Below are 11,949 nucleotides of genomic sequence, written 5' to 3'. Positions count from 1 at the left end.
ACAGGCCATCAACTCCCACTGCTTCTGCCAGCACCCTATCTGGGACCTTAGAAAGGACTGCACCGTGGAGCAATGTGGCTCAGGGACCACACGTTCCTTCTTCCTGCTTACTTACTGAATGGCTTGAATCAGCTCACAACCAGAGAGGAAACTGTTCTCTATCACTAAAATACTATAGGAAATTATGAAAAGATAGAACAACTTAATGAGAAATCCATTCTCTTACATAACTCCATTAGAGCCGAAGTTAGTTATATTTGAAATCTAGACCTCTATTCTAAAAGGATATCTGAGGTCACGTCTCATGAATGAATCCCATAACCTTACTGATGAAATTAAAAGAGGCCTGTTTCCCCCCACCGTCCCCCTGTGATCCTCTGTTCATATTTAAAACTGAATTCCGGATCCTCACTTTGGACTTGAAACTTAAAAAAGACCGAAGTAAAGAACACCTTAAGAGTTATACTCGTGTTTCAATTAAGGAAGTTTCTGGAATGTAAATTTCTCATAGATCAGTACTTACTTCTGAAGGTTCTGTAAAGCTCTTTAACCCCCCACAACTCACACATGGTTAAAACAGCATGAACAGTGGAACTACCAATAATATATCTTTGTATGTCAGAAAAAGAGAGATATATTACATTTCACTATTTGAATAGAGATGTGATTTAAAAAAAAAGATTAAATGATTAATACATCCCATACAGAATTAACTAGTGGTGATGGAAGGCATTTGGTAGAAGGCCAAATTTTTCATTTTGATTGATCTGTCAGTTCTTATTGGGAACCAAATGCCAAACCGCACACACAAAGCTGCTCCTTGAAGGAAAAATAATATCACCTGTTTTTTTGTTTTGTTTTGTTTTTGAGCCACCTGAAATTTTATCACCCGACCCCTTGGGGAAACGTACATGATGTAGTTTCTGGCTTTAGCTGCACAAGGTTGGAGTCAGTGCCCGCCTGGGTCTCCCTGCGTCGCGCAGTGCCAGACTAAGCCGTCCTTCCCAAGCTCCCAGCACCTCCATCAAACCACTTACTCTGCTAATGGAGAAGACCATGCCAGGCTTGCCAGAACAGACACCCATAAAGCAGTGCCGGAACTGCCAATAGAATAGGTGTTCGCAGATGAAGGTGATGAGACTGAGAGCCATGGCTGCCCCCAACATGTAGAAGACGCCTGCCATGTTGTCAATGTCCAGCTGGCTGCTCATGACCTCATTCTTTTCGTTGTGGCAAATGCCAGTGAGCCAGAGAGCTTCCAGCTCCTCCATCTCCCCTGGACACATGGCAGAAAGGAAAACGAGAGAGAAGACAGAAGAGCAGAGAAAGGGGACAAGAAGGGGTATTAGGGAAGAAAGAGAAGAACATGAGAGAGAAGGAGACATGGAGAAAGAAAATAAAGTTCTCAGTAATTTTATTAATATCACTATATATATATATTAACTCACCCATGTATTCAAAAAGTATTCAGTGACAGCTCAGTGTGGGGACTGCAGTGACACAAAGATATGAGGCATTACCCCTGCTCTCCATTATCTATCCAGTGGCCATTGGTATATAAATAATTAATAGGACTAGCAATATGCAGGTAACAGGGGTTCAAATTCAGGAGACTAATTTTGTGGATGGGGTGGCCAGTGGGTTTTCACGAGGAAGGTAGGACTTCAGAGGGACAGAATGAATGGGTACATTTTAATTTAACTTGCATGAAAAGGCGCTCCAGGTGGCAGAAATGGCACGATCAATGGGAAAACACAAGGTTTGTTTGGGAAAGACATGCAGAACAGCTCAGCCAGAGTACAAGGAGGCAAAGGAAGCTGAACAAAAAAGGTTGAGGCAAGATTGCTGAGAGTTTGAGTATCAGACTAAGTAAGCATTTGTATTTTATTTTTAAGATAGTAAGAAATAACATTAATTAAACACGAGATTCAGAACATTGTTCTTGAAAATATGCAAACCAGATGGGGTTGGGGCAGGAGGGACAGAAAGAGATAAGCAGGGAGACTGTCTCCCCAGGGACCCTCACACTTACTGATCTCTTGTTGCAGAGGGAAAGAGAAATGTTAAGACTGAAGGGGAGAAGCTTGAATCAAACGAGACCAACGAATTCAGACCTGCCTCCTTGTAACACCACTTAGAGAAGCTTTGATTAATTCGATTCATGCCGGGGACAATAACCTTTATCTACTTCACTGGATACAAGGAATTAGCAAGGCAGAAACCTTAGACAAAAGGAAAATGAAGGAATCCACATGCCCTAGAGTGCATCCGATTCTAGGCAAACAAAATTCTGAAAATCTCATGAACTAAACTGCCTGTTTTAATAACTCCAATTTGGCTAAAAATTTGAACTTTGCGTAAACTGACTGGAGCTTTGGCAACTTCTCCCAGTCATCCCTACTGCCGCCCTTCCTTACTGACAGAGGCTCTGTTAATTGCCTTTGAGTGAGAGCTACATGAGAATTCCAGAAGCCCTCGTACTAACATAGCCTGTTAGCACTCCAGCTAGAAATTCCTTATCTTTTCAGTGTTAACCAAATCACTTTTCACTCATTGCTTTGATCAAACTATGATTTTCCTAACTAGTGGAACAACCAACTTCACCTGGATCTTATAATCCAGCTGTGTTCTTCTGCCTCTCATCTCATCCCTAACTGTGAAGGTTCTATAGATATAATTTAGAGAACCTCCCGGCTGATGGCCTGTGTGGCGAAGCAGAGTCAGGCTGTTCCTGCATAACTGGATATGCTTCTGGGAGACTACAGGAAGAGTAGGTACTCCAGGCAACAAAGTGAAGAGGGTCGCAGAAGACACAAGTATAACGAAAGTACCACCTAACACCAGTCAGAATGGCCAAAATTAACAAGACAAGAAACAATGTGTGTTGGCGAGGATGTGGAGAAAGGGGAACCCTCTGACACTGTTGGTAGGAATGCAAATCGGTGCAGCCACTTTGGAAAACAGTGTGGAGATTCCTTAAGAAATTAAAAATAGAGCTACCCTATGACCCTGCAATTGCACTATTGGGTATTTGCCCCAAAGATACAGATGTAGTGAAAAGAAGGTCCATCTGTATCCCAGTGTTCATAGCAGCAATGGCCACAGTCACCAAACTGTGGAAAGAACCAAGATGCCCTTCAACAGACGAATAGATAAGGAAGATGTGGTCCATATACACTATGGAGTATTATGCCTCCATCAGAAAGGATGAATACCCAACTTTTGTAGCAACATGGATGGGACTGGAAGAGATTATGCTGAGTGAAATAAGTCAAGCAGAGAGAGTCATTTATCATATGGTTTCACTTATTTGTGGAGCAAAACCAATAACATGGAGGACATGGGGAGATGGAGAGGAGAAGGGAGGTGGGGGAAATTGGAAGGGGAGGTGAACCATGAGAGACTATGGACTCTGAAAAACAATCTGAGGGTTCTGAAGGGGTGGGGGGTGGGAAGTTGGGCCAGCCTGGTCATGGGTATTGTGGGTATTGCATGGAGCACTGGGTGTGGTGCATAAACAATGTACTTTCCTAGTACACTGAAAAGTAATTAAAAAAAAATAAAAAAAAAAAAAACAAAAGAAAGTGGAGATGAGATTTTTTTTCCAAAGCAAGCTGGCTGCTTGGTCTCCTCCCAGGATGACACTGGGGAGTACCTTATGAATGTCGGCCTCAGAGGACCCTGTCCCCAATTCCTCCCTCTTCTAGCTGAAAGAGCAAGATGGGAGAGAGGGTTGGATGGATAGATGGATAGAAGGCCACAAGTATATTTCTGTACCATTTCTCTGGATCCATTCTTTGGAGACCTTTTTGAAGGCCTATCCACTGCTCTGGCCACATGTATCTATACTAGCTTCTCTTACTTTATCCTTTAAGTTTAATCATACCCGGTGATCCTGACACATACCTCCCTGACCAACTACTCTAATCCTTTCTCCTAAATTTCACCCAGTTGTGGGTTGAATTGTGTCCCTGTCCAACACCTCCCCTCCTCATGCCATAGTCCTCTGTTGGAAGTCCTCATCACCAATCCCTTGAAATGTGACTTTATTTGGAAATGAGGTAATTGCAGACAGAATTAGTTAAGAGGAGGTCATCCTGGAGTAGGGTGGGCCCCTAATCCAATATAATTGGCATCCTTAAAAATGGCATCAATCAGGCACACACAGGTAGACAGGCAGCAGGCACATAGGGAAAATGCTATGCAGACATGAAGGCAGAGATGGGTGATGTGTCTGCGAGTGCAGGAATGCTCACAGTTGCCAACAAACCACCCCAAGCTGGGGGAGAGGCATGGAACAGATTCTCCCTTGAGGCCCTCAGAAGGAACCAATGCTGACGCTTAGACTTCTGCCTCTGGAACGGTGAGCCAAATTTCTATCACTGAAGTCACTCAGCTATGGTACTTTGTTAGGCAGTCTTAGCATACTCATACCTAACCCCAAAGTTACTTTTCTGGAAAGGCTGGGGTTACAGGTGTGGAGAAGAAAGAAGGGTCGGTGTTTTGGACTGGCTATCAGAAGAGCCGCCATCTTTGACTCACCATCTCCGAACAGCTGCAGAATAGCAAGGTCCACCTGGCGCTTCCAGCCAGAATCTTTTTGGATGGCAATGCCGTAACCAGTGGAAGCAAAGACCTTTCCGCTACCAATGGTCACCAGCTTGCAGCCTTCATCTCTGCCGGCCATGTAGTTCAGCACTGCTGCATCGTAGATGAAGGCATCCAGTTTCCTGTGCAAAACAGAAGCAAACAAACCACCCGGTGGAGGAATTTTAGTACAAAACTACCTATGGGGCCATTAATATGAAGCAGTAGGGTTCCAGCAAGCGATGGGGAGAACCCATTCAAAGTGAGGCTCGAGTTGGAACTCAGCCAGAATCTAAAGCCTAAATCCCAGGCTGTTCTTTATGTGATTTCAGGTTGAAAGGAGGAGTTCTTTCCCTCCCACTGGGAATGATGAGAATGTAAGTTGGGCCTGAAGCCAACTCATAAGCTGTGTCTGAAAGGAGAAGGAGTAAAAAGGAATCAATAAAAATAATAACCGAAATAATGAAAAGTAACCATCACGATGATAACAACAAATAGCATGGGTTAGATTTATATAACATTTTTCATTTCTCAGTTCATTACAGTCCAGAGTGGGGATAAGTGTAGGTGTATGTGTTTCAATAGCTGTGCAATGCTATTTTTGTGGTCAGAAAGGTTTCAATATTCTGTTTTGCAGCACAAGGAAAGAAAGGAGCATTCTGGGTGGTAGCAGCACAGGCTTATTAAGAGCAAATGTGTGCAACTACAGGAGAACCCAACGTATAGACACATCCAGACCTCACAAGTTCCGAAACATCTAGGAATCTCATTTTATATAGTGCACTTTCCAAGGAAGGAATATGCAGGGAAGGGAGTACAACTAGGGGTAATGGCAAGAAGGCCTGGACCAATATTTCAAACCAACATTTAAACATATCAAAAGTAGAGAAAGAAATTCAGATACAGCCATATAGGTAGGTAATATAGAGAGGTCTGCAAGAAAGAAAAGCATGCGTCCTCCCTTTCACATTTACAAGGTAAGTTAGCTTTATCCTTCCTTGAGGAAAAATAAGCCCTTTATGGTACGATAAGATATGAAACATTTTCCAAAAAGCCCATAAGTACCCGATAGAAAAGTGGCACACCAAAAAACCCCCCAAACTCCAATATGCTTGTCAACTGTGGATATACCAGGGGCCAGACAATCTACCACGGTGGTCCCATGCCCAAGCTCAAATCCCGTTACCCGATACCTCCTGTGATTTTATGGTGATAAGACAGAGTCTAACAGTATTTAAGTAAACAGGCATCTGGGTGGCTTTTCCAGAACTGGAGCCACTGGGAGGTCCAAGTGTGACTAGTCATCATACAACACAGGAAATCAGTTATAAGACCCCTTATAACTTACCCCTAAGTCCCAATATCTATGATGCTCAATTATCTGTCTTATTCCACAGCTGTGGCTTCGAGAGGCCAAATGGATAAAGGGACCAATGTGGCTGGGATTATGCAAGCCCACATATCTGCAGTTTGTGAGCTCCTTTTAACAAATACTTTCTAGAGTATAAAGCTGGATCAAAGAACACCAACAAAAACTGTACCTGGAGATCAGTCAACACATTCTCACTGCTTGTTGTCTAAAAACCTTCACCCTTTTCTTCTTTCACTTCTCCCTTATCCACAAGACCCCAGAATCATTCATTTTCACCTTCTGGTCAACAGCTGTGCATTTCATGTGTAATACATGAACCTTAGCCTTGACTCGTCCCTTCTACTTTTATGGCCACTTCATTCCTGTTTCATGGTTACATTAATGGAAGTAGAATATAATTTGTAAAACAAAAATACATAGAGGTATCTGATAGCATAGGAATCTTTGTTTACTGGCCTGAATTATATTGCCAAATTCAACTTGGAAATCCACGGAAAGCAAATGCAGTCTTCTTTGGTTTAACTTTGGCACCCAAGCACAATATACCTGATTCAGTGTACATTTAATAAATGTGAGAAAGACATCAAAGACTCTGAGCTTGGAAGCAGTTCTTACCCTGTTTTCAGGGAGAGCAATGCATCATCTACACCCCTCTGGTTGAACTTTCCCATGTAGGCATGCATTTCTGCGTAGTTATTGCGAATATTCCTCTCTGTGCTGCCATTGGGCACAGTCCCAAAGCGAAAAGGGGGTGAGAAGTCATTAGGTCTCTGGAACTGGAGAGAGAGAAAGAGAGTGAGAGGGAGAGGGAGAGAGAGAGAGAGAAAGGAAGAAAATGCTTCAGAAAATGTGAAGAGATATTAAGTTAGCATTCGTGGATTTATAGGGAAGGCACCCGGCTACAGTTCACCAAATACATCAGCCCTCACTCAGGAACAGTGGATGCTAATTGAAAGAGGACTTCAACTTGACTTAATACATATCATTGAGGGCTTTCTAGCAGCCCAACCCTGGATTTAATATATAACCTTTGTGTGTTCCATTTATGCATATTGCTCAATATCAGTGATGATGGGAGTATGGAGCTTAACTGCAGTGGGTTAGTCACCCTTATACCTGAAAATTGTGTAAAACATGTTTCCAGCCCTCTTAACTTAAGGGCCTGAATACACTGTCATTGCACCATTGGAAGCTATAGGACTTCAGTGGGATGAGCTACAATGTACTCCCGAAAATAATTTGTTGGGTATCAAATATATTTTGCTAAGAAATTTTCTCTTGACCTCCCTTGACACGTTAAAAGCCCATTATGTATTCTACAAAAGTTATAGAATAAATTGCAAAATAAAATACAATTTTAATTATGTTTCTTCCCTTGCTTAAGAACTGGGAGTGGATCTCCAGTGCCCAGCATAACAAAGTGAAATCTCTTAGATTTTTCACCCCTATGACATCAAGCTTTATTTCTGGTATTGCCCTTCAATGAGTAAGTCTGTACATTGCTTCCTGAACAAATAATTTATTCATTTGTATCTTCATGGCCTCAAATAGTCTGTTCCCTCAGCATGAACTCGCTTTTCTCTTGAGGCCAATTCATGTCCTTCATCTCAAAAAGTAACTCAAAGCAGTTTCTTCAGGACACCTTCTGAGTTCTTTCTTCCATCAAGTCTACCCAAAAGGACTACTTATGTTCTTAGTTTCTATTACACTACAAATGCAAGTACGCACTAAATGAGCTGGCTAGATTCTGAGAGCTAGCCTTTGATACAGTCATTAAGAGGTTGAACTTAGATTGAGAAAGATGTAAGTTGAAGATCAGCTCCATCACTTACTACTGTGCGACCCTGGGCAAATAACATGAACTCTCTGTGCATCATTTCCTCATTTGCAAGAGGAAGACAATAATGTCTATTTTTCAAGGCTGTTATGTAGATTAAAGGATATAATGAGAAGTGCCTGCCATAGCACCTTGCATGCAGTGAGTCCACAATACAGATTCTTCCTATTATTTTTAACTCATGTCTGTATTGTGCATTCCCCAGTAAGCTTCCCTTTCCAACCCTCCCATTCTGTTAGTACACCTGTGATCAGACAGATCAGAGTAACGCTACCGTACCTTGGCATACGAAAGACAATGGAGACATGTTAAGTCCTCTTGGTTTCAATACTATACCATTGACTTTGGAGATGTATTTTAAACTCTAACCTGCAAACTTAAGAGGTCTCTGGTCCTCTGGACTTGTGTGGGATTAAAGACATTCTCCTTTCACTTTTCCTTGACCTGGAAAGCTCAGGAGCTTTTCAGAATATGGGGATTTCATAAACCACAAAATATCACAGCACCAGGAGCCACAAATGCCATCTTCAGGGCTCAGAGCTGGCCATAGTCAAGAGCAGAGTCATGCAGTAGTATTAGGTGATCTGTGATGCATCAAAAGACTACTACTTTCCTGACTCAAAGGCTCCCAGTCTGATTTACCACGGTGCTTTTTGCCATTAAGAGTTTTTGCTTAATTGGTCTTGAAAGGGCTGTGATTTTTAAGTGAATTAAAGAGTCACTAAGAATTTTAGATTTGGATAAGTCACTCAAGGTTAACTAGTCCAAGACTCTCATTTCACAGACGAAGACTGAGGCAAAGAGGACGAGTAATTTGCTCAATGTCATGCAGTGGTAGTAATGGCTAACATTCTCTGGGATCAATTGGCTTAATTAATAGTATTCCTCACTATGCACAGCAGATAGCAAGTTTAAGTAAACAGGAATATGTTTATTGGAAGGGACAGAATGCTATGCCTATCACTGTCAATTATAACCCTTCACTTGTTTGGAAAAACGGCACCCAAATCAAAAGCAGAGTACGTACTCTGGTGGGCAGCAGTACGAATAAATGGGACTCCCTTTAATCAGTGATTCCCCACTTTGCTAGGACAGTGACAACCGATGCTCACAATGATCAAGATATTCTAGGGCCCAGAGTATTTTCTGAAACATCAGTGACAGTTGAAATCATGTCCAGTTCTATTCCAGTATAAATTATTATATTTCTACTTTTTTTAAAAATTGGCAATCCACGTAAGGTATACACAATAATTTTGATTAACCAAATGGGATCGGATGCCCTGAGTGCCTCACTTCCTGATGAAGCTAGATTATGGAAAGTTTCAGGACTCCTATTTCATAACTTTAAATTTTAAGTCATCTTCAGATTTCCAGATGCCGTTTTATAACTATGTCCTTGAATAAATAAAAACTAAAGAAATGATCAAGGATCTAAAATAGCCAACAAGATAATTTTACCAAAAAAGGCAAAAAGTTGAAGGTCTTATAAGATCTGACTTTTAGACTTGTCATAAAATGATAGTGATTGTGAAGGTGTGACATTAGCATAGAGAGAATAAGGAGATTAATCAGAAGACAGTAGAGTGTCCATCCATACACCAACAAATATGGTGCAAAGGCAGATAAAGTGGAGATGGGAGTGTCTTCAACAAATGGTGCTGGAACAATTAGATATCCATATGCAAAAAAAAAAAAAAAAAAAAAACCACCAAAAAACTTCATTTCACACCTGATGAGATACAGAGAAATTAACACAAAGTGAATCGGACACCTAAATATGAACTATAATATTTCTAGAAGAAAATAGCGGAAAAAGTCTTTGTAGCCCGAGTTACACAAAGATTTCTACATATGACACCAAAAGCACAATCCACCAAAAGAAAGGAAAAAAAAAATTAGACTTCATCAAAATTAAGAACTCTTTGAAAGACAGTTAAGATCATGAAGAGATAAGCCACCAGTAGAGAGAAAATATTTGAAAATCAATTAAAGCTATTAAAAATCTAAAGGAAGTAAATGAAAACAGAGCAGGGCTCTGATTGAAAGCATCTTCCAGAAGTTAAGAATCAGAGGAACCAGCCAGTATTGAAAGAATGGGAAAGTATAGTCTTGGAAAGGACTGGTCTTGGAGGCAGATAATTTGTGTTTGGCTTCTAACTCTTTCTCTGACCAGCTGTGAACATGGGCAAGTTACTTGTATTTACAGAGCCCCATTTTTCTGGAAGCATTATTTTTGATCAATAATAAGATAATAGATAGGAAACCACTTTACCCAATATCTGGCACATGGCGGATTCTAAAAATTATTAACTGCTTCTGTGAGGGCGAAACTTTAATATCTAAAATTATCTTATGTTAGCCAGTGTTTCCTGAAACTCTTGTTCTCCAATTTGTTCCTTAAACTAGGCCAGCTCTGGTGACCAGGAATGTGAGTTTGCTGCCCTAGAATTAACCAATGCAGAAGCAGGAGTGAGCTTGGCTTTTTCTTTGAAACTTCTTGTCCCAGCTTGTGAGGTTTAAATAAAACTCAGGTTTTTTTTTTTTTTTTTAATAATTTTTTAAAACTGTCATGGGAACTTGAACTTGACTAAAATTCATGACCACTGAGAACTGCATGTTCAGCGAGGCCTGTAGGGGAAGAAGGAAACAATGATCTTCCAAATACCTTGATGCTTCCACTAAATGTCCCGTAATAAACCATACCCCAAGCTGTGAGGCATTACAGAGCACTTGTTTAACCTGAATAGTAATCAGTGCTCTCTGGGGCTTGGGAAGGGAGTAGTATTTTGGCCTGTCAAGAACTAAGCATCTTAAAATCCACAGAACAGGGAGGACCCCAAGAAACAATTAAAAAAAAATTTTAAAAGCCCAAATACACTAAGGAGAGTGGTACTGGACTAAAACATTCTGTCTGATTTTATGGTAGTGACCTTTAACACAGTATTCCTCATGAAATATAATGAGTAATGTAACATGTAATGGCCGACCTTGAACATAGAAACTTTTTCCAGAGATCTGCCGATGAGAATTATAACAACAGATTTAGACAGAGAAATAAAAATGCAGAAAGGAACCTTAAGGATCAGCCGCACTTCACAGGTGAGGAAACTGAAGCCCGGAAGAGACCAAGTAAGTTGTCCAAGGCCACATGGGGAAGCAGGAGGACAAGCTGAGGCTTGACCTCTGGGAGCCGAGCCTTCCCACTGCCAACTCCGAGGCTGGCTGACGAGCCCTACACCTGTGTGCTGGGATGGAAGACGGCTCGCTCGAAGTGGGGCCCCAGGGGAGGGTATCCTTCCCTTTTCAGCACATCATGTGCTGACTCACACTCACCCCGTGGAATCAACACATGGCTTCCAGCAATCACTGTGGGCCTGCACTTGCACAAGGGCAAAACCAGGCTGAATGTGCTGAGAACTGTCATCCTACCTGATTCTCCTGGACAGAGGCAGGGAAGCAGAGTTCAGCCCCCTTAGCTGTTCAGACCATCGTCTCAGCCCCCATCTTAGTAACCTCCAAGTGAATTAGTCTTGGCAGCCGTGCCAAGACAAAGGTGCTAGAAGGCCAGGAGCAAAGGCCCCTGCCCTCTCCCAAAGACAAAGGGACTGGAGGGTCCTGGGGCTGCCATGGCTGCCGCCTTCCCAACAGAGACCTTCTCATAGAGCCTTCTGCAGAGAGAAGGGGAAAGGTATGCAGGGATCTACTCCATTTCATTTTACTTATTAAAGAAATATACAAACTTATTTTCATGTGTATAAGGCATTATTAATTCACTCATAGTCTTACCTGTATCCAACACCTATGTATTTGCTGGTAATAACTCACATTATCTCCTTTAACTGTAATAATTAAAATGCATCAATTCATTTGGTAAATATTTGCCAAGCATCTGTTAGTGGAGAGGACTGTATTAAGAACTATGGATACACAGATGAAAAAAGAAAATCCAGCTCTGTTTTCGAAAGATTTAACTATTAGAGAGTCAGAGATGTAAACATTCATTCATTTTTTTTCATTCATTCCTTTATTCACCCCTTTATTCTTTCATTCATGCAGATACTCAGCAAGGATTTGCCGGCATCTGCCACGTGCACCTGCTCTTCCGGGTGCTGGGGACACAGTATGAAGAAGAAGAAGATGCTGCTTTTAT

General features: G+C 41.5%; 1 protein-coding gene across 2 annotated transcripts in view; it reads right to left on the bottom strand.

The window, feature by feature from the left end:
* Positions 1–11,949, bottom strand: part of GRIN2B (glutamate ionotropic receptor NMDA type subunit 2B) — a 423,927-nt gene that overhangs the window by 22,763 nt on the left and 389,215 nt on the right. For both annotated transcript variants that reach the window (XM_045073121.1, XM_013057879.2), the window contains 3 exons: positions 6,575–6,735; positions 4,543–4,730; positions 1,038–1,276 (listed from right to left, as the gene is read on the bottom strand). In XM_045073121.1, coding sequence (XP_044929056.1) covers positions 1,038–1,276; positions 4,543–4,730; positions 6,575–6,735 — 588 coding nt within the window. The remainder of the gene's footprint in view (positions 1–1,037; positions 1,277–4,542; positions 4,731–6,574; positions 6,736–11,949) is intronic.

The sequence above is a fragment of the Mustela putorius genome, unplaced genomic scaffold (assembly GCF_011764305.1).
Source record: "Mustela putorius furo isolate JIRA1106 unplaced genomic scaffold, ASM1176430v1.1 tig00537227_pilon_pilon_pilon, whole genome shotgun sequence".
Taxonomy (NCBI): domain Eukaryota; kingdom Metazoa; phylum Chordata; class Mammalia; order Carnivora; family Mustelidae; genus Mustela; species Mustela putorius.
Note: the sequence above shows the minus strand (reverse complement) of the source record. Positions and strands in the feature narration are given on the sequence as shown.